This window comes from Cinclus cinclus, chromosome 19 (genome assembly GCF_963662255.1).
Source record: "Cinclus cinclus chromosome 19, bCinCin1.1, whole genome shotgun sequence".
In the NCBI taxonomy this organism is placed as follows: Eukaryota; Metazoa; Chordata; class Aves; order Passeriformes; family Cinclidae; genus Cinclus; species Cinclus cinclus.
This window is the reverse complement of record NC_085064.1, coordinates 2,295,355-2,313,390: the sequence shown is the minus strand read 5'-3', so window position 1 is coordinate 2,313,390 and position 18,036 is coordinate 2,295,355. Positions and strand designations below refer to the sequence as shown.

The 18,036-nt window shown below is 50.1% G+C and overlaps 2 protein-coding genes across 2 annotated transcripts; one reads left to right on the top strand and one right to left on the bottom strand.

Moving 5' to 3' along the window:
* The first annotated feature begins 1,457 nt into the window (after positions 1 to 1,457).
* B3GALT9 (beta-1,3-galactosyltransferase 9) lies at positions 1,458 to 9,557 on the top strand. Its single transcript, XM_062505936.1, is given in 5 exon segments — positions 1,458 to 1,683; positions 1,732 to 1,744; positions 2,300 to 2,376; positions 5,819 to 5,884; positions 8,313 to 9,557. Coding segments are annotated over 5 exon segments (1,545 nt in total). The 3' UTR covers positions 9,476 to 9,557.
* Positions 9,558 to 10,383: 826 nt separating this feature from the next.
* Positions 10,384 to 17,055, bottom strand: PSMD5 (proteasome 26S subunit, non-ATPase 5). Its single transcript, XM_062505782.1, has 10 exons — positions 16,865 to 17,055; positions 16,561 to 16,705; positions 15,856 to 15,969; positions 15,536 to 15,664; positions 14,797 to 14,906; positions 14,304 to 14,446; positions 13,670 to 13,861; positions 13,369 to 13,478; positions 12,781 to 12,921; positions 10,384 to 12,300 (listed from the first exon to the last, which is right to left on the bottom strand). Exons 1-10 carry the CDS (start codon positions 17,053 to 17,055, stop codon positions 12,043 to 12,045), a joined length of 1,533 nt encoding a protein of 510 aa, XP_062361766.1. The 3' UTR covers positions 10,384 to 12,042.
* Between the last annotated feature and the right edge of the window lie 981 nt (positions 17,056 to 18,036).

Below are 18,036 nucleotides of genomic sequence, written 5' to 3'. Positions count from 1 at the left end.
CTTTGGGTTGAGCTCCGGGACTGAGCCGAACACACCCTCACCCTCACACCCCAGAGCACAGCTTCGGTCCGTGCTGGGCTCGGCAGAGGGATCGGCACAGACCCTTCCCACGAAGGACCCGACTGCTCGGGGGTCTCCAAGCACCCCTTCCCCACAGGCAGCCTGCCCCGCTGCCGAGGCGCTGCGCCCGCAGGGGCATCCGCAGGGACCCCGGCCAGGCCTGGAAGTGCCACAGAAACTTTCCTCCAGGCTGGGGGCGCGGGGAGAGCGGTGGGGAGGGATGACGGGGCTCCTGCGGCTCCACCAGCCCCGCGGTGCCCGCGACGGCAGCACGGGCAGCACCAGGGACCCTCCCCAGCCCCGCGGCCCCGGTACCTGTGGGCGCTGCCATCGTCGTAGACGAAGGAGCGGTTTGTGTAGCACTCGGAGCAGACCGGCCGCCCCTCCGCCGGCCCCGCCGGTTTGTAAATCCCCTGCAGGCTCCGCTCCTCGCCCGAGAACGGCATCGGCGCGGCGGCGCGGGGGCCCGGAGCGGCGAGGCGGGGCAGAGCATGGGCACCCCGCGCTGCCGGGGGCTCGGGCCGGGGGCTGCGGGCCGGGGGCAGAGCCAGCGCCGCCGTCCCGCTGCCGGCCGCCCATCACGGCTCGCCCCGCAGCCGCCGCCGCAGCCCGCGGGCCGCTCGGGCGCTCCGCATGCCGGGGCCGGGCGGCAACAGGTGCGGGATGTGCGGGGATGGGCGGGGCCGGACCGGGCGGGGCCGCACCGGGCGGGGATGGACCGGGCGGGGATGGACCGGGCGGGGATGGACCGGGCGGGGCCGCACCGGGCGGGGCCGCACCGGGCGGGGCCGGGCTCCGCCCAGCGCGCACCGGCGGCCGCGGTCGCCTCCTCCCCCGGAGCTGCCCTCGCGAACCCCGGGCTGCGGCAGCAGCCCGGGATCCCCCCCGGTCCGTGTCCCTTCGCCTCCGGCCTCTGTCAATACGACCTTTGGGTGTCTTGCTTGCTTTATGTTCCGTTTTATTCTCTTTTCCTCCTATCTTTTCCCTGTCATTTCCCTTTTTCCTTTCCTTTCTCCCTTTCCTTTCTCCTCTCCTTCCCTTTTTCCTTCCATTTATTCCATTCCTTTCCTTCTTGCTCTCCCTTTATCCTTTCCTTTTTTCCTGTCCTTTTCTATTTTTTTCTCTTTCCTTTTCTATTTGGCTAGATTTTCTTTTTTCCTACTAGCCACACAAATATTTGTCTTAAGCGCTGCTGCGCCTCGGGGTTCTGCCAAAAGCAAACAGCGCGGCCAAGCCCCGGGAATTCCTGTGCCGTGCTGCGTGGCCGGGCCGGGAGCGTTGATCTTCCCGGGAGGCCCTGCTGCAATAACAGAGCCCGCTGGGGAATGGCCCCGAGCCCAGGGACAGCGTGGGCAGCCTGGAAACGAGCCGGCCGCCTCCAGGAAAGGGTTAACGGGATGGGCTCCAAGGTGCCTTCCCTCCCCTCCAAGTTCAGCCCCACGTGCCGGGAGGCAGGAGGTGCCACCAGCAATGATGTGGCCAAGTGCGAAGTGTCCCAGATGTGTGTCCCCTCGCAGGGAGGCAGATGTGAGAGCGCCAAGGGAGCGGCTCCGAGCCGGGTCCCACTGAGCCCCCCCAGGACCCAGGGCAGCAGGGCCCGGGGGTCGTTCTGCCCCGGCTCGGGTACACTCCTCTCCTTTCTGCTTCTTTTTTTTCATCTCTCTTTCCCAGCCCTGGCCGTTGCGTGAGCACTGGGAATTTCGCTATGGTGCCCCTTTGTGGGGACCCCGGAGCTGTAGCGGTGAGCGGACACCCCAATAAAGGAACCGCTCCCACAGAAACGCAGCGGCCACACAGCCCCTTGCGCTTTGTGCAAAGCGCCTCTGCCACCTCAGTCACCACTTCAGTCACACCCAGGGGAAGGTGACACCATCCACGCTGGAATCCCGCTGCTTCCAGAGCTTTGGTTTCCCTCCGACAGCTCCCAGTCCCGCTGACCCCGGGATACCCAACCCTCGCACTCCGCATCCGCCGCTCCCGGGCTCGTGTGCTTCATCGGCGCACGGCGGATGCCGCAGCCCCCGCTGTGCCACAGCCTCCGGATCCACAGCGAAGTGCCCCCATTCGGATGCGCTGGGCTTTGCGCTTCTCTCCAGAATCGAAGACTTTGTTTCTCCCGCAGCATCCCTTCCTCCTCCTCTCTCTCCATATGGACTCTCCTACACCCGGAGAGAAAAGCAATTAATGCTCCCCGAGCAATCCACCCGTGTGATGGTTCCCAACCCATCCTGTTTTGAAGTGGGAAGGTTATTCTCCATTCACTAATTGCCTCACATTATCTGGTGCGAAGTGTTAACGTGCTCCGGGAGGAGAGGGGTGGGTGGCACAGCAGTATTGACATGCTGGGTGATAACACAGGCGTGGGGGAGGAATTCTTTAAAACAGTTACAGTCAGATGCTGAGAGAAATGAAAAATGAAAGAGAAAGAGCCAGAAGAACATCCCCATGCCAATGCTGGAGTCTGAACGGCAGAATGGAACTGGTGCCACCCCAGTCCCACCATGAGCAGGGAGCTGCTCAGGCCACCACAGGGACAAGCTGAGCAATCCGGTGGCATCGTACCTGAGGAGAGAGCTCTTGTGCTGGGGATTGCTCCGAGCTCCAGTGCAGAACAATTCCCTGCATCTCCAAAGCCAAGGGGGGAAGGCAGGGCAGTGCTCTCAGCAAAGGAATCGTTCAGAATTTTGGGGGCATGGGGCTGAGCTGGTCCTTCCTGCCTCCAGCTGCAGCACTCCCCAAAATGCTATTGATGCCACAAGTCCTCGTTTTCCCAGCAGACATCGACATAAAATACAATTAATAAGGATTTCATGTGCTTCCCACTAGAGAACCAACAGCTCTGCTGGGGAGCCCCTTCAGCACCCCGACATTCCTGCTGCAGCCCAGAGCAGGACGGCAGGAATTCCAAGGAGCTGCTCTCTGCCTGGGCAGGGAATGAGCAGCACAGCCGGGAATGGGCACATCCCGAGATGCCGAGTGCCGTTTCCAGGGCCGGGTGCTGTGTGTGAGCAGCTCAGAGCAGAGCCAGGCTCGGGGAGCAGCACTGGGGGCTCCCGGGGAAGGCAAACCCCCGGTGTGGGAACCCCCAGGGATGAGTGCGGGGAAGGCCCCGCTGCTCTGACAGATGCCAGCCCAGCTGCCCGAGGAGGGGCCTGGCACAGGGCAGGGAGACTCAGCTCTGCTGTTTCTGCGTCTGGGAGAACAATAAATAAATCTGTGGGAGGCAACAGTGGGATGAGTCAGAGGCGAGAGTGAGAGAAAGTCATCTTCTGCAGAGCACATCATCCGAGTCCAGGGACCCACAGAGCTCCAGGGATTCGTGTCAGAGGGGTCCCTGTCCTGCTCCAGCTCTCTGATAGCCCCTTTCCAGGAGGGTGATGGGGACAGCCCCACCAGCTGCAGCCTCTCCCCAGCCCTGGGGCATCAGCGGGAGCACAGCTGGATCCATGCAGCATCTGGAGAGGATGGGCTGGGGCATCACTTCAGCCCCAGGAGCTGCATCCAGCTCCTGTTTCACCCCACGACCCTGGGCAAGCTTTGCCTTTTGGGGTGCATCACACAGGGACCTCATCACCCCAGGGCAAGGAGGTGCCCAGGAGAAATGCCCCAGCTGAAATTTCTCCCATTTCTCCCAGGAGAAATGCCCAGTGCAGGGCAGAGCAGCCACGGAGTCAGGAACGGCGACACCAGATCTGCTCCCAGCTGGAAATGTTGTCAGAGCATGGATTGAATTTAATCAAAGCAGAGCCTGAGCCGAGACTCCGACACTGAGGATGTTGTGTGTGTCAAATGAATTTCATGTGAATCTCCGTTTGCCAGGCACAAATACAGCCTGCAGGGAATGAAAGGACGAGGCAAAAACACCAAAAAAGCATCAAAGAAAGCAACTCGCATGGCACAGTCTGAGAATTAATAACAACAAGGAAACTTCTGGTCCACTCAAAATAAGCAACTTTTCTGTCAAAAGTTCTTGACATCGTGTCAGGCAGACCACTTGGGGAACCTGCCTGGCCCTGTGGCCTCACAATGCAGCATTTCACACAATTCATGCTTTTTCCACTCATTTAATGTTAAAATTTTCATGTTAAACTCAGCGTTCCCAAGGCTGAATGCAGAACTTGCAGAACACACAGAGGGTTGAGGCTGTCGTTATCCAGGAATGCAGAGGTAGAGAATTGTCAAAGCTGTCATTAATCTCAATGAGGAATAATCAAACATAGCATAAAAAAGGGAGAGAGCTCTTTAACTCCTAGACTGATATATGCAAAGCAAAAAGAAGAATGCAGGAAACTTGGCTATAAAAACATGGGTTTAGTTTCATCGACTGAGCCATTATATCAGAAGTAAAGACACCTTCATCTGCACATTGGGAGCCACAGAGATGTTTGTCTGCTGTGTGAGTGCTCAGGTTTGTTGGCTTGGTTTTCAGTTTTCTACTTTTATTTAATACCCAAAGGGACATTAAATATCAAATAACAAGTGAATCACATGCTGTAGAACTCTTACGAAGCCTCTTCTTCCATCATTTCCCAAACCCCATGGAGAACATGAGGTGAAGAACATGCTGCAAGAGCTGAATCATGTCTTCAAGCACAAACATTGCTATTAGGTGACTAAGACCTAAACAATCATCTCTATTTATTGCAACTGATGCTGTTATTAAAAACCAGACAGGTCCCTTCTCACCCCTCGTGCTCTCAGGTCTGTGTGTGCTGGTGAAACTGCAAAAGGCAGGTTGGAATAAAAAGGATTCTTTATGTAGCATCCAAAACACTTTGGAAACCTGGGAGGGCTTTGTGTTCCCAGAGCATCCTGGCTAGGGTGACAAATGGGCATCTCTGATCCTTAGGATCAGACAAATGAACCCATGAGAGCACAGGGAATGCCTCGTGGGAAGGGATGCTGTGCCAGGTGGGATCCACAGAGGGTTCTGAGCTGTCCCCGGAGCAGGAGGCACCAAGTGAAAAGTTACAAACCTGTCTGTGGGAATCAACCTGGATTTTGGGAAGAGGCCAAGTGAAGGGGCACTGTGGTGGGCACAGAGAGGGGTGCCCACCCTGCTGAGAAGAACACCTAGGGCAGGCTGAGCTCAAGCTTCCACATTTAAAATTCACATTGGGAAACCTGATTTTGCCTGGATTCTCCCCATCAATCCCCTCCATCCTCCCTCTCCTGCTCCATCTCCTGAGAACGGTGCGTCATCCAAAGCCTTCGCATTTTCATAACGTGAAGTCAAGCACAACTGAGGGAAGCCAGGCTCTGCTCACCCTCCCAAATGTTCCCAGCACTGGGAGGGAAGCCAGGAGACTTTAGGAGATGTTTTAAGGAACTGCAGGTTTGGCTGCTCCCCTGCAGAACCCACTGCCTGCCCCGGGCTCCTCCTGTTCAACAGCATCTCCCACCACCCTCCTGCCAGCTCTGCTTTGACCTTTGGATATCAGGAAATACGTGCTCTCCAAAAAAATCAAACCCAAACATCCTTCAGTCTGAACACGCACAGCTTTAGGACAGCTCACAGCATTACATCCCTGCTCCCGTAGTGAGGTTTGCTTGGACATAAAATTTAATGAAAATGTGAGAACATCTCAGAGAAAGCAAATTCTAGCCCTGTGGCCCAGGAAAATCTGCTCTCCTGGTTGACTCCCCATTTTGCACCCCCAGGATTGTGCAGGGTCCTGGTGCAGCTGTAGGAACAGAGTTCCTACCCCCACTGACCTAACTTTAGCTGTTCCAGGGTCCTGAATTCACTCCTCTCCAGGAAACTCCTGGATCTCCCTGGGAGTGAAGATTTCCCCAAAGGAGCTTCACTTTACCCTTCTGGAAAGTGAGATAAGATCACACATGAGCTGCTGGGTGCTGTGTTTACCTGAAACCTGGGGTTAAAGGTGGTGGAGGGATCATCCCCAGGCAAAATTCCTGGAGCTGAGGGACTCAGTTATTTTCCCTTTCAGCAGTCTTTGCCTTGCTATTCCTCAGCTTTCTCCCAGCAGGACTCCACCAGGCTCTGTGCATAAATAAAAACCCACATCCAAGAGCTGCCTGTGCTCTGGCTGGAGTTGGGGAGTATTAATTTTATGTATTTGGTATCAAAGTTGCTGCTGCCACCACAAAGCAGTGCTGCCAGCACCACGCTGGGTCTAATTGCACCAGGGATGATCCACATGTGGGGCTTATTATTATTATTATTTTATTATTCTAAAGATATTCAATTTTTAATGTATGAGGTTTTAAATGGTGGTATTTATTTGCTGATTAAATGATTTAGCTGGAGACAGAATATCTTCAAAGGAGGATTGTTTTTCCCCCAGAATGGGTATCTGGAGTTGCAGGGCTATATTATTGTACATGAAAAGTATTTCTTTGTTATCCTTTTATTTCAGGACACACATTTAACTGACACTTCCCGTGCTGACAGCTCACCCAGCTTCAAAGCACAACTTCTGGGAGGATTGCAGAGTGTGAGGCTGGGCCAGATGAAGCTGTGGCCCAGCTGACACACAAGCCCTGGTGAAGGAGTTTTCCCTCTTTTTGGAGAGCCTGAACCAGAAATCCACACTGGGACTTGCATACTGTGAGTGTTTTGGGGTTTTCCAGTGGGGTAAGATCCACTCCCAAGCTGTGAGCAGATTCTGGGAACCTGGTTTCTTCTGTAATTCTTCTGTTCCCTCTATCAACACAGCTGGGAGAGCTGAGCAGCTCAGCCAGAGCGGGGGATTAACCCTGGACCCCTCAAGGCAGAAATCAAAGCTCTCCTCCATGTCCCTGGGACGTGGGGCTAATCCAGGCTGCCCTGAGGATGCTGCAGGGAGCCTTGCAATGGCCCAGCCAAGACAAACCAGAGCAGTGCTGCGTTCTCCTTTCACCCAAGGATGCAGAACAGAAACGCACCCTGACCTCTGAGAAATCTTCTCAAAATTAAAAAGAAATCATCATGTCCCTGCTCTCCCATGCAGGCTGGAGCTCCCACAAAGCAGACACTTCCCATCCCTACCCCTCAAACAGCAGCTTTGCCATCACCCAACCCTCCCCTGCCCTCCCAGGGCATTGCTGGTGACCCACAAGCCCCTCTCCCCTCAGCACTCCCCAGCCCCACTGCCAAAGCCAACTGTCCCCCTGCTGACAGCTCCATCCTGTTTGTGGTGTCTTTGGCACTTCCCCCTGCAGCACTTCCAGGCCCCTGTGGCTCCCCAGCCCCGCCGGCTCCTGAGCCAACAGCAACAAGCCCGAGCAGCCCAAGGCAGAGCCTGCTCAGGGGTAGAGCCCCACGTGCTGGAGCCAGCCTGGCCCAGCAGCACCCATGGCCTTGGGGTGTCCTGACCACCCCACACAAGGCAAACTCACAAGTTCACACCCCAAAACTCCAGCTCAGGAGATGCAGAGTGCTCAGCAACTGCCCCAGACTGAGGAACCAACACCACAATGGCACAGCTGTGAAAAACACAACCCCCAGGGCCAGCAGCAAACTGGCAGATCAAGGACAGGCTCGACAGTACCAGGGATTCCTCTGACCAAGCAAGTCCCAGAATTTGCTTCACTTATTTCTCAGTGGCAGAAATTAATGAAGGGAAAGGCCAGGGGTTTGTTTGCTTGGTGTTTTATGTGGCTGCAACACGATCAGCTCCAGGGATCATCTTTCCTCCACCCAGGCAGGTGAGGTAGAAGCCACAGGCTGCAGGTACTGGGCAGTAACTGGATCCTGCAGACCCAGATACAGCCACTGCCAGGAGAAACTATCCAGAGAGCCCCTGCTGCAGGGACAGCTCCCAGCACCATGCAGGTAAGTGCTGCAGCCTCTTACAGCTTTCACACCATTGGGGTTGGAAGGGACCTTAAAGTTCATCTCATTGCATCCCCTGCCATGGGCAGGGACACCTTCCACTTCCCCATGTTGCTCCAAGCCCTGTCCAACCTGGCCTTTCCCTCTGGATTCCAACCCTGACAGCTTTCATAGGGCAGCGTCAGGCCAAGTATCAAAAATTCTCCCTCAAGGACATATTAAGGGGCACCTCAGGCCTTCAATAACTGGTTAAAAATAGTCAAAAATTATCCATAGCAAGTCATTCTTCAGTATTTCCATATGTGGATTCAGAGAAAGAAGCTTTCAACACGCTAACATCCTTCTGAGTTTGGGATCTCAGTGTGCCGCAATTAAATTCCTTAAGTTTCTAGCAGAAAAAAAGCCTCACATTAATAATACAAAGGCCATGGTCTAAAAGCTGTGATTGCTTTGCATGGATATATTGTAAAATGAGGGAAAGCCTTTTGGATTGAGAGGCAAGAGAAGTAACTCAGTGTCCATGTTGCTGCTCCCCAGCTGACACTCTGCAGGCTCCGCACACACCAGTGGTGTTTCATCCTCTCCAATGTCCTGCTTTTCCACGTGCTGCTTTTCGGGGCAGATTTACTGGAGCAATACTTCCTGCATTCCCTGCCTCTCTCTTACACCGATGCAAAGGCTCTGGAGATCAGGGAGAGGGCCAGGAAGCTGGATCTGGATCCTCTGAAGGCCAACCTCTCTTACACCAGCAGCAGTTCAGCCGCTTGCTCCAGTCAAGAGATATTTCTGCTCATTGTTGTCTGCAGCAGCCCAGAAAACAGGACGAGGCGCAACGCGATCAGGCAGACCTGGGGCAACACGACAGGCTCCAGGGGTTACAGCGTCCTGACTCTGTTTGCTGTAGGAAAGGCAGCTGCAGCAAGCACCCAGCTGCAGATCAATGAAGAGGCTCAAAAGCACCGAGACATTATTGAAGGCAGTTTCATAGATTCCCCCCAGACGCAGACACAGAAGATGCTGATGAGCGTGGAGTGGACGGTGACTTTCTGTCCCCGTGCCAGGTACATCCTTCACACAGCCCAGGATGTGTTTGTGGGTGTTCCCAGCCTGGCTGCGTACCTGCTGAGCTTAACCCAGCTGGAGGACATCTACCTTGGGAGGGTGGTTCATCACAGAGTGCCCGACAGGAACCCCCAGAGCCCTGGCTTTGTCCCCATCCATCAGTACCCCGAGGAGTTCTACCCGGATTTCTGCCACGGCAGCGCTTTCCTCATGTCCCAGGACGTGGCCCGCAAGGTTTACGTGGCTGCCAGGGAGGTGCCACTGGCAGTGCCCCCCGCTGCCTTTGTAGGAATCTGTGCTAAAAGAGCTGGCATCACTGCCAGGCACAGCTCCCGCTTCGCTGGGGAGAAGCGCATCAGCTACAATCGATGCTGCTATAAATTCATTTTCACCTCTTCTGACATGAGAGAGGACGAGTTATTTAAAGGCTGGAAGGAAACGAGCGATGGGGAAGATTGTTCCTTACTGGAAACCTACTACAGCCTGGTGTCCTGCAAGGTTCTCACCTACATTGATAAGTTCAAACAGTTCAACTTGGATAGGATAAAAAATGAGCTCCTTCATTTTGTCAATTAATGTTTAACTTCTGCAAAAAGAGGCTGGATTTTCTTTCATCAGCTGTGTTATCCTGTTAGCGTTCATTACAAAGGATGCCCTCCCAAAGTTTGCTCTTTTCCCTTCAGCAGCAAATGAATTCTCACTGTTAGTGTGACAGAGCAGAACTGGATGAACTCTGCCTCTCTAAGTACTTACAAGCACATGCATGGAAGTAAAAAAAAAAGAGTACTCCAACAGACTTTGTCTATACCCAGGGTATTTTAGACTTCTGAGTCTTCAAAACTCCTTTTTTATGTGAGTGAGGCATCACCTACTTGCAAAGAATTCTGTAACAAAGGGGAAGCTTTCCATCCACAAAAGGAACTGCTTCTGAGCAGGCTGGTTCACAGAGAAACAGAGCAGATCCAGCAGGAACAGACACTGAGCCATCGTGGAAATTCCTCAAGTAATACTGTTTGTTAACATCCATCAAATGGCAAGGTTTGCTTTGGGCTTTTTTTTTTTTTATTTTCTTTTAAACCAAATGTTCAGCATGTTACCTCAATTCTCCAGCATTCCATTTCGTGTTTCTCCTCAATTATCTCCACCTGGTACTTTAAGGGGGATGACAAAAACAACACACTTCAATTTTGTCATTTATATCAGATACAGCAGCAGCATGTAATCCATATGGCAATGTACAGCATGGGCAGGGAACTGCATCTGAGTAATAAGGGGAAAGTGATCAATTAATCAATCAACGTTGAGCTCAAAGCTCAATAAAATAAAGCATATGCATATACCTAAAAAAATCCCCTTGTTTGGCATCTCTGCACATTCTAAAATATTGTCTTTGGCAAGTGTACCATGCAAAGCAGATGATAAACACTCAGCACACAGAGTAGCCTTCAAAAGCACCAGCTGAAAACACACATGGAAGAGGCTCATGAATTGCAGAACAGGTTTATATATTGATTTATTTTACTGACATTTATTTCTTTTACTGACATTTCAGCATATGGCTCATACAGAGCCACCAGCACACAAAGCCACCTAAAATAACAGAGCTGAACTGGACAGAACAAGTGCAAGCTAAGGACTTCTACACTTCTTGGATTTCCTTTTTAGTGCTTTAATGTGTTTGCTGGATGCAGGATTCATGAAGCTCCTGTGCTCTCTCCAGTCACGAGACACTGCAGTGCATTTCTCACTGGCAGATGTTTATTGGGCACATTCAGGATAAAAGCAGCAGCATTGGGATGCGGGGTGACAACTTGGGGACAACTTGGGTCGTGAGCAGCAAGGCACCTCACCTGCATTTAGACAACTCAGCAAACATTAAGGGATCTCCCCCAGCTCCTCTGTGCTAGCTGCACCTCCACCTAGCACAGGCAAAAGCAGAATTCCTGCAGGCCAGGACCCTCCTGCTTCCCCTGGCAGCACAGGGACATGGGGCCAGTACTTCCCATAGTTGCACCTGCCTGACACATCACTGAAATAAGCCCCAAAGCAGGAATTTTGTGTTTTTCTGCTCGCCCTCAACAGAAAGAATACAAGCTTTTCATATAAAGTACCCTGTGGTCTCTGTTTATGGACAAAGACATGTCACACGAGTGCACAGCCACTCCTGATTCTCTCCCACAGTTCTGACACCTTCAAAAGGAAGATTCCAACTTCCTAAGATGCCACATTTCCATACTCCCACTTCATTCACTCCCTTCAATACAAGAGCTCCGTGTTCTTACACCTTTTAGTCTAACTCAGGTAACTAAAATATCACATTTCTTTAAATAACACCTTTAAAAAATTTTGTATCTCTGTTAAAAAATAGTGTAAACAATTCAAGATTTGGTTCTGAAGTAGCCTCCTAGTGCTCCAGCCACTAAATTGAGCTGCCACCCCACAGCACAGCCAACAAGGGAGACAAAACTCCCAGGTGGGTTTGATCCCTACAGAGTGCATTGATTTGTTTGTGAAAGGGCTAAAAACTCTTTATTTCTTTTTTAATCCTCAGCAGAAAATGTAAACAATATTTAGGGTTATTTATTCCAGCAAGACTCACATCCAGCAGGTTGAAAACAAGAGAATCCAGTCCATACTCCCTCATGTGGACAGTGTCACTGGCTTATTCAGCAACAAGATTCTGACAGAACAAAGAGTGATCCATGCAAGTGCTAACTTTGGCAGGTAGAAAAAATCAATTAAAAAAGAATAGAATCTATGGCAGCATCTGAGGTTACACACCTTGAGGTGTTTTGGTGGTTTTTTTTTGTTTTTTTTTTTTAAACTGATCTGTAACCTACTGAGAAAACACAACAGAAACTCCAAACCCAAGAACAATTTAAACAAACACAGTGAGCAGCTGCTAAGTGCTCACCTGGGTTACCTGTGTCATGAAGCACACAGGGAACTTCTGCCATGACATTTTAGGGGGAAATATCAAACAGCCTCTACTTTGCTCTCCTGACTCATTTCAAATAGAGTCAAAATATCTTCACGTTCCTTTAAAGAGACAACCTCCAGTGTGGAGAGTTTTTACACCTTGTACCTCAAAACCTGTGCCAGGACTGTGATCTGCAAGAGGGGGACACCAGACACCAAGAACATTATTCTGCTCCTTCCACAGCTGTAGTAGAAACTGCCTTAACATAATAGGGGCCCTCATGCAGGTAAGCCCTGAGCCTCAGGTAGTACTGATTGCCAAAGATCTCTGCAATGCTTTTGGAGTTCACCAGGGCCTTCACCAGTTCATATTTAGCATCCTTTGAAGCTTTGTCAGGCTCCACAGATCTGTCCACAACGTACTCCACAAACCCTGGGCTGTCCAGCATCAGCTTCTGGGCCCATGGTTGGTTTGCAATGGCCTGAACAGGAAGAAAAAAGATGTGAGAGGGGGAGAAACATTTTAAAACCCCAGAAAAGCAGTTACACAGTAGGGTTTTTTGGTACATGGACAAGGAACAGGAAATATTAAATGAGATACAAAACCACCACTCAAATCAACCAGCAGGGTTTAACACTGGAGAACAAGAGCTCAGGGCTTATCTTCAAAGTTTTGAGGAAATGATCACAGCAGTGCCTCTGGTATGGAAGCAGCACCTTAGAGCACAGTTCTTGCCTTTTCTCCCCCCTCTCCAATTTATTAGGAAATTAGCATTACAGACATGATGTGCCTGCTGCATTATTTAAATGGGGAAGCCAAGTGGGACATGAGGAAAAAGGCCTTTTTCTGACCACTTCTGGGCTTTAACAAGTTTGTGGTATTCACTTCAAAGAAATAAATAAAACTGAGACTAAATGGCAACTCAAGTCACTGCATGATGTTTAAAACCAAAAGCACTCACAGTAAAGACTCGCAAAGCCCCGCAGTGCAGATCAGGGAATGGCTGAGCACTGATGCTCCTGAACAGCTCCAGGGGCTGGCTGGACAAGGATGTGAACCAGGATTCAGTCATTCTTAAAAGGTCTTCTGTCTGCTGCTCTGGCTACGTAAATCACAAGAATGAAAGAGTTTGATTAGGATTTTGAAAAGCTTTCAGGTTCTCAGGATGTGTTTAAGGGGTTTAATCACTCATTTAGAGCTACACTGTTAACCCAGACCCACGGAGCCAAAGCCCACAGGGACTGGAGCAGTTTGCCCCTATCCCTCTGAGCACAAAGATATGAATCTGTTCACTCTCATTCCCTCATCCATGAAGTCTTGATTTCATCTTTTATTAACATTTCAGAAGACCTGGCTCCTTACAAACAAACCCAAACCTTTAAGCAAACCAATCAGGGAATTTCAAAACAGTAAAAATGACTCAGAACACTGAAAGCACCACTGCTGCCCAACCTGGAGGCTGCAAAATGTCTCCTCACAATTACTCAAGTGTGTGATGATTTCATTCTTGGAGATTTAAAGAAAAAATGAAGATAAAACCCCAACTTACAGGCAAGTAAAGCAGAGATGAAATTGCATCCAAGCACCGGAGCCGTAACTCGGTCGGGGCATTCTTGGCCTGGTGCCCTATTTTGCTTAAGAGATTTTGAAACCTACTTCCTTTCAAAACAAAAACAAAGTGCTTTTAATTAATTCAGCCAGATCTCTACAGCAATACAGTTACCCATCAGCTACATTAGAAATTAATTCATTACGTAAGTGAATACATTTTTCAATTTCTTTTTGTATCACCCCAAACCAATTCACTCTTCTACTATAAAGTTTTATTAAAGAAAAAAAATGATACTAACTAGTTTTCTGTAAAACCTGTTTGCCTTCCACATTTGATCCCAGGATTCCCAGAGTGTCCACAGCCACTCCAATCATGGTTGGATCCTGACTTTCTGCCATTTCAAAGACTTTTTCCATAAAGACAGGGTAGCGCTCACAGATCTGCTGGGGACTGTCCACAACAGCCAGATTGCCAAAAAATTTAACAAATCCTGAGAAAACAAGACCAAAAAAAGCATTGAGTGGAAGAACAGCAACTTCAGCAATGGAAAAATTAAATGTACATTAATGTGAGACTGATTTGTTCCCAAACATGTTATTAAGTCTGAACAATGTTGGTAAAAAGCTCAAAATAATGACAGAACTAAGCAACGAGCCAAATATTTTGACCATTACTTAATTCATGATGTTTGTATCCCTAAAAAACACTACAACACCACCAACTTTAAAGCTACAGCACAGCCTGTCCAGATCTTACTGAGGAACATTTTTCACGTCCTTCAGCATTTTTTTAAATATCCAGTATTTTACATCTCAGCTCTAATATTCAAAATATCCCCTGAGCTTCCAACAGAGAGGTTTGACAGTGCTCTCAGTTGAACTCATCCCCAAAGCAAGCAGCAAAGCCTGGAAAGGAGGAATGCATGGTGTCACCTGGCAGATAGAAGGTGGAGAAGGGATCAGACTCTGCCCCCAGGATGATGTTGGAGATTTTGTCGATGACTCCTTGCTGAGCCAGGAACTGCCTCCCATGGGGGGTGTGGGCCAGCGAGGTCACCATCTCTATGCACGTGGCTCTGCAACACACAAAGTTATTTTACTTTCTTTCAGCTGGGGTTTGTGAGCACATGCAAAATCCTAGCCAAAAAAAAAAACCCAAATGACCCCAAACTGTTCAAGTTTCTCCAAGATCCTTCAGCTCTTTAGATTTGTGAAAGAACTTAAAAGTGTTTCTGTTGCAGCCAAACATGGTAATTATCACTCCATGTTGGTTGTCAGATTAAGGTATAAAGGATTTGACACTCAAGACAGTTAAGAAGAGGCAGATAAAGTGTTTTTCTGAAGAGGGTTTTACAAGAAACACACACAAATACATTTATTAGTTTTAACAATGGTGGAAATCTCCTTGGCAAACTCACCAACATACCTGACCAGCACATCCTCTCCAGTCAGCTCCCCAATTAACTCAGAGATTAACCCACTGTTTGCACAGTAATTCAGAGACTCTGCTGACACCGACGAAATCTCCACAATTAACTAAATAAAAGCAAAAAGGAGGGTTTATAAAAACATGACAATAATTTACAGCAACAGCCAAATACACCTTATAGGGCTGATTAACCACATATATATTAAATAAGAAGTTGATCACATTTTTATTATTAACTCGACTTCATATGGAGTTCCAAGTTCACAGCACATGCATTTGATCTCTTTTCACAACCACCTCTCCCTGTGCTATCCCCATGAAGCTCTAGAATGGCCAAATTGTGTTATTTCTCCTCTGCCAAACATCTCTAAACTGACAGCTGACATCTCCCCAAAACCTTCAGCAGCACTTCACATCCAAAAGTTAAGAGGGTACAGTTAACTATTTTACTTTTATTTTCAGAGAAACAAACACTTTCTGGTGTCTTTACTAATTCTGTGTAGCCCTTCCAATGCCTTAGGCACTACAAGTTAGAAAATAAACAGCAATTCACACTTTAATACCAAAAAAACGGGAAAGAGAAGTTATGACATCATAAGAGCCCACAGTGCTGTAATCTCCCTGCTCTTTTCTAGTTTTGATAAAACACAGGCATGAAGCAAAGCCTGCAAAGCAGTGAGAAACAGTAATTTAAAAGCCACAGAACCCAGGCTGAGAGTCAGGAGCCCCTCCTCACCTCATAGACCCTGTATCGAACAACGTCACTCGTGGCCATGACATTCCTCAGGTCACTCAACAAGCTGCTCCCAAACAGAGCCTCCAAACCCTCCTGGCTCTGGGCTATCCTTGACAGAGATTTAATGGCCTGCAAGCAAAAACAGGAGCTTATTATCAAAAAGGAACAAAACCACGCAGAGGAGAAAATCTGAGATTATCAGACTTAGTTGCAATGTTCAAATACACTTATTTTTAATTATAATTCCATTTCCACTGAGATCATGATTATTGTCATCCAGCTCTCTCAGCTTGCAGAGGAATGAGACAATCAAAGTTTACCTCTTTGGCCACTGCTATTTTCTCCCCACCAATGCAGTTTATGATTTGCCGTAACAGCTCGGGGCTGTGGAGAATTTCTGTGACAGCAGCTGAGTCTTCAACTATCCTCCCAACCTGATCAAAATTGAAAAAAAAAACAAACATTAAAACAATTTTTTTCCCCACTGTAAGGATACTCAAGCACTGGAACAGTTGCACAGAAAGCCAGAATCACAATTTTTTGAGGTTTTTGGATCAAAACTCAACTGGACAACACCTGAGCAGCTGCTCTTAGCTGAATTTCTAGAAATCCTTCCCAAACCACAAGATCCCGCAGTCCTGTTCTTTTAAATTAACATAAGTTCCCACAGCCTGTTTGGTGCTTCCACAATAGTTTAAAACATTCTGAATATCAAAATTTTGCTGCTTTTAATTTTTACATGACATGCTGGCCTGTAAAGCTTTAACCAAGGCACGTGGCAGAAGTTTTATTCACAAGTTGCTTTTGTCAGGACATCGTTTTGGCCATTATTACTGACATATCATAAAGCATTATATACATAAAGGATTATATACACACTGCACGGTAATTATCCCAAATAGCACGAGTGTGGAAGGACACAATTCCTGCTTCTATCACAAACTGAGGCAGGAAAGAGCAGATGGGGACTAACCCAGAGCTCACCACAGAGCTCTGTCCCCTTCTCCTGAGACGTGTCCCAGTACCTGGGACATGGTGAGGATCTTCACGGAGTCATCGGGGTACAAAAGGCCCTTCTGCAGCTCTTCCCTGAGGTTCTGGATCACGTAAAGCGGGTCCAGGGCCTGCAGGAGCCTCTCCAGGATAGAAACACACGCTGACACCTGTTCCCTGGGCGGGACGGAGAGAAAACCGAGCCCGTGAGGAGAGGGGCACCGCTGCGCCACCTCCCGCCCCGAAAGAGGGCAGGGAACGAGCCGGAGAGGTGGCAGGAACCCCTCGCTCCGTGAGAACAGCAGCACAGGCCCGCAGCACCGAGCCGGAGCTCACCGGTCATTGACGGCGAGGAGGCCGAAGAGGGCCCCCAGGTGGTGCTCGCCGAGGCGGGCGCGGAGGGCGGCGGGCGGTACGGCCTGCAGGGCGACCCGCAGAGCCCGCAGCTCCTCCAGCGCCGCGCCCCGCCGCGCCGCCCGCTCCAGGAGCTCCGCCGCCGCCTCCGCCATCTTGGCCGCCTCCGCCATCTCTCGAGAATCTCGCGGGAACTCGCGTCGCCCGTAGCAACAGCCGGATGGGAATATCGCGAGAACTCGCGTCGCCCTTAGCAACCGCCGCGCCGTTGCTAAGGTCCGGCGAAACGTAAACAAAATGGCCGCGCGCCCCTCGGCTCCGCCCCATTGTTGCGCACGGAGGGGGCGTGGTCCCGGTAATGAAAGGGGCGTGGTCTTGTCAATGGAGGGGCGTGGTCTCATCGGCGGGTGTCGATCCCCTGAGGGGGGGTGGAGGTCAGTTCACGGTGTCGCTGTTTTTTGGAAAAACTGGGATAAACAGCGTTAATCTGGGTTCGGGAAGGGGAAGCGCTGGGCCCGAGAGAGCAGGAACAGCCGGTCCCATCCCGGTGTTCGCCCTGCGCTGCGGAGAACGTGCCACCACCCCCTCCTGTCTTCAAGACGAATTTTCTCACCTTTCGCAAACAAGTTGGTGTCGTCAGGTAACTTCGACAGCTCTGTGCTTCCAGCTCTGCGAAAGACTACGTCCCCTAAATAAATATGTAATAGATAGATTCTCCTGGCAGATTACGGGAACAGACAAGGACACTGAAAAGTTACAAGGTGGGAAATAAAGTTACAGCGTGAGACAGAAAGAGCGCTCGGCTCCTCTGCCCCGAGCCCCTTGCAGGAGATTTTGGGTACAAACACCACGCCAGGACTCGGCACCTGCCCGGTACTTTCTACCCAAAGAGCCCCAACCAAAAGAACTCTGAGAAAATGACAGTTTTATAGACAGGGAAAGCAGAGGTTTTATCACCAAAACAAAGGTGATAAATGGCGTCAGCACATCTCAGAGCACCGGGGACGGCACTGGGAGGGTTCCAGTGCTTGCACTGGAGGGAGAGCCTGGAAATCCCAGCGGATGCTGGTGCGGGCAGCTCGACACCAGCACTCGCTTGCCTTGGCATTTTTGGGGTGCCAGTCCCCTACATTTGTCCCCCCAGCTCTGCAGGT

What these genes read in the sequence shown, in the direction of transcription:
- PSMD5 (XM_062505782.1), bottom strand. Translation starts at nt 17,055, where the DNA reads ATGGCGGAGGCGGCCAAGATGGCGGAGGCGGCGGCGGAGCTCCTGGAG. An exon ending in AAATAGCAGTGGCCAAAGAG is followed by an intron (nt 15,665 to 15,855) that starts GTAAACTTTGAT and finishes TTTTGCTTGCAG; the next exon opens with GCCATTAAATCTCTGTCAAG. An exon ending in GGAGAGGATGTGCTGGTCAG is followed by an intron (nt 14,447 to 14,796) that starts GTATGTTGGTGA and finishes TGTGTGTTGCAG; the next exon opens with AGCCACGTGCATAGAGATGG.